Raw genomic sequence first — 3,640 nt, forward strand, 5'->3', positions numbered from 1 at the left:
CAACTTAATCAGTCCGTCGGGACTTCCACGGACACTTATATGGTCCGTGGAACATTACATGGCCCGTATAAGTGGTTGTGGTTCACCACTAAGCAGTCATCATCTCTGCTGGGTGTTATACGGACCGTATAAGTCGGTCGTATAACCCCTTTCCCCTGAAATGATCTCCGTCGTTCGTTTGATCTCCAATCCTTATGGAACCTTCTTGGCACTTGTTTAACACCTCAATACCAATCTAAGGGACGTTATAACTCTTCCTCAAAGGATCATGAAACTCTCATTAATTCGATGCTCATAATTCTTGTCCGACACACAACATATGACTTGCTTTCCTTAACAACTTTCTTCCCTTATCTTAAATGTCTCTGAAATCTCATTTAGAATCATCAAATGCTATTTCTTACTTATCAAAACATCGTATACATCATGCCCCTCGTTATTTTATTCACTGTACGCTAACGGAAAATTTTTCGAAGTGTAACACAAAGTTACCACCCCAATATCGCTTGAGACACTGTCCATTTACCAAGAATTTGCACACCATCCATAGTTTGTATTTCGACAGCACCATGGGATGTGATTCTAGTTATCACAAAGAGTCCAGACCATCGGGACTTAAGCTTTCCCGGAAACAACCGCAGCCTAGAGTTAAAGAGTGGTACCTTCTGCCCTGGCGGGAATTCACGATGTTGAATATGCTTGTCATGCCATCTCTTGGTCTTCTCCTTGTATAGCTTTGCGTTCTCATATGCCCCCAATCTGAATTCATCCAGCTTATGCAATTGTAGCAACCTCTTCTCTCCCGCTAAGCTCATATCAAGATTGACCTTTTTGATTGTCCAATATGCTTTATGCTCTAACTCAACCGGCAGATGGCACGCCTTCCCGTAAGCTAACCTGTAAGGAGAAGCTCTGATAGGGGTTTTATAAGCTGCGCGATACACCCATAAAGTGTCATCCAACTTCATTGCCCAATCCTTCCTCTGGGCATTCACAGTTTTCTCTAAGATTTGCTTCACTTCTCTACTTGATACCTCTACCTGTCTGCATGTTTATGGGTAGTAAGCTGTAGAAACCTTATGCTTCACCCCATATTTTTCCAAAACGTTCTTCAACAAACTGTTGCAGAAGTGAGCACTCCCATCACTAATTATCTCCCTTGGGGTTCCAAACCTTGCGAAGATATTCTTTCGCACAAAATTCACCACCACCTTTGCATCATTGGTTGGAAGAGGGACTGCCTTTACCCATTTCAAAACATAATCGACAGCAAGCAGAATGTACTTATAACCAAAGGATGGTGGGAAAGGCCCCATAAAATCAATGCCGCAGACGTCAAATATCTCTACCTCTAATATGTTTGTCAAAGGCATCTCGTGCCTCCTAGAGATGTATCCCGTTCATTGACATCTGTCACAACTTCTAGCAAATGCATGAGCATCTTTAAAAAGAGTAGGCCAATAGAAACCAGATTGTAATACCTTAGCCGCAGTACGATCACCTTGAAAGTGCCCCCCGTATAGGGAAGAATGACAATTCTCTAGCACTTGACTCACCTCGTTCTGTGGAATACATCTCCGCACTAACTGATCAGTCCCTTGCTTGAACAAATACGGCTCATCCTATATGTAAAACCATGAATCATGATACAACTTCTTTCTCTGTTGTGAGGGGGCTTCAGCTGGGTACACCCCACTTATTATGAAGTTCACAATATCAGCATACTGTAGGACTTTGGCAGTAGGAATAGCAAATAGCTGCTCATCAGGGAACGACTCTTGGATTTGAACATCTTTCACAAAATGATTATGGTTGTCCAATCTAGACAAGTGGTCTCAAGGACTTGATTCTCAGCTCCCTTACGATCTTTAATCTCAATATCAAATTCTTACAAAAGAAGAATCCACCGAATTAACCTAGGTTTAGCATCCTTCTTGCTGAACAAGTAGCGAATAGCCGCATGATATGTATATACAATAACATGTGTCCCAACAAGATAGGATCTGAACTTATCAAAAGCATACACCACAGCTAGCAGCTCTTTCTCGGTTATCGTGTAGTTCCATTGGGCAGCGTCTAACATCTTGCTAGCATAGTAAATAGAATGAAAAATTTTCTCTCGGCTCTGGCCCGACACAGCTCCCACCGCATTTTAGCTTGCATCACATATCAATTCGAATGGCAAGTTCTAGTCAGGTGCAATGATTTTTGGTGCAGTTCCCAATCTCTTCTTCAGACCTTCAAAGGCCTTGATACAAGCATCATCAAACAAGAATTTCACCTCCTTTTCAAGTAACCTGCACATCAGACTAGAGATCTTCGAGAAATCCTTTATGAAGCGTCTATAGAATCCTGTATGCCCGAGGAAACTGAGCACACCTTTGACTGACTCGGGGGGTGGCAGATTCTCAATGACTTCCACTTTAGCATGATCAACCTTCAGCTCTCTCTTTGAAACCTTGTGCCCAAGGATGATACCTTCTTGGACCATAAAGTGACATTTTTCCCAATTCAAGACTAGGTTAATCTGTTCACATCTCGCAATTACTCGGTCTAGATTCTTCGAACACACCTCGAAAGAGTTCCCGAATACAGAAAAATCATCCATGAACACTTCTACGAAATCTTCTACCAATTCTGAAAAGATAACCGTCATACATCTTTGAAAAGTCGCGGGTGCATTTCACAACCCAAATGGCATGTGTTTGAAGGCATATGTGCCATATGGCATGTAAACGTAGTCTTCTCCTAATCCTCCAGAGCAATAGCTATTTAATTGTAGCCAGAATAGCCATCTACAAAACAATAAATCTCTTGCCTGGCCAACCTGTCTAGCATTTGATCAATTAAGGGAATGGGATAGTGATCCTTCCTGGTTGCCTCGTTTAACTTCCGATAATCTATGCAAATTCTCCATCCAGTGATTGTTCTAGTAGGAATGAGCTCGTTTTTATCATTTGTCACAACCGTCATCCCTCTTTTTTTATGGACACATTGCATCGGACTCACTCACTTGGTATTCGAAATAGGAAAAATAATGTCGGAATCTAACCACTTAATTAACTCTTTCATGACACCTCCTTCATCACAGGATCAGTCTCCGTTGATGCTGTGGGCTAGACTTATAGTCATCCTCCATGAGTATCTTGTGCATGCATAGCGCGGGGCTAATTCCCTGAATATCAGATATCTGCCACCCTAATGCCCTTTTGTGAGACTTCAACGCTTCCAGACAAACACTAACCTCTTTGTCGGTCAACCCTGATACTAATATCACTGGCAAGGTATTACCCTCACCTAAGAATGAATATTTAAGATGTGCAAGTAGGGGCTTCAACTCCAACTTCGGAGGCTCTTTGTAACGACTCACCTGGTCGCTATAGTGCGTTTGACCTAATTACCCTTGTTGACCCTTCCCTTAGTTGAGTTAGTATAATATATGACTTAATAAAGTCATTGGTTTAGTTCTCGCAAGGTTCGAGTGTAAATTGAGTCATTCATGGAGAAACTAGTTAAGTTGACGAGTTAGAGGTTACCACAGTCAACGCTGGGTTAGGATGACCGCGTGTCAATGTTTTGAAAGTTACAACATGTTAATATGATGATTTTGAACTTGTCCACAAGTTTTGGTGAGGTTCTG

The 3,640-nt window shown here is 41.9% G+C and overlaps 1 protein-coding gene across 1 annotated transcript; it reads right to left on the reverse strand.

Annotated features, from left to right (window-relative positions):
• Positions 1-488: 488 nt before the first annotated feature.
• Positions 489-1,373, reverse strand: LOC132046093 (uncharacterized). Its single transcript, XM_059436638.1, has 2 exons — positions 1,174-1,373; positions 489-1,044 (listed from the first exon to the last, which is right to left on the reverse strand). The coding sequence occupies exons 1-2, from the start codon at positions 1,371-1,373 to the stop codon at positions 489-491; spliced, it is 756 nt and encodes a 251-aa protein (XP_059292621.1).
• Between the last annotated feature and the right edge of the window lie 2,267 nt (positions 1,374-3,640).

The sequence above is a fragment of the Lycium ferocissimum genome, unplaced genomic scaffold, assembly GCF_029784015.1.
Source record: "Lycium ferocissimum isolate CSIRO_LF1 unplaced genomic scaffold, AGI_CSIRO_Lferr_CH_V1 ctg9391, whole genome shotgun sequence".
In the NCBI taxonomy this organism is placed as follows: Eukaryota; Viridiplantae; Streptophyta; class Magnoliopsida; order Solanales; family Solanaceae; genus Lycium; species Lycium ferocissimum.

Coding starts and splice junctions, on each gene's coding strand:
- LOC132046093 (XM_059436638.1), bottom strand. CDS start 1,373: ATGCCTTTGACAAACATATTAGAGGTAGAGATATTTGACGTCTGCGGC. Junction 1,045..1,173: donor CGAAAGAATATCTTCGCAAG/GTTTGGAACCCC, acceptor ATAAACATGCAG/ACAGGTAGAGGTATCAAGTA.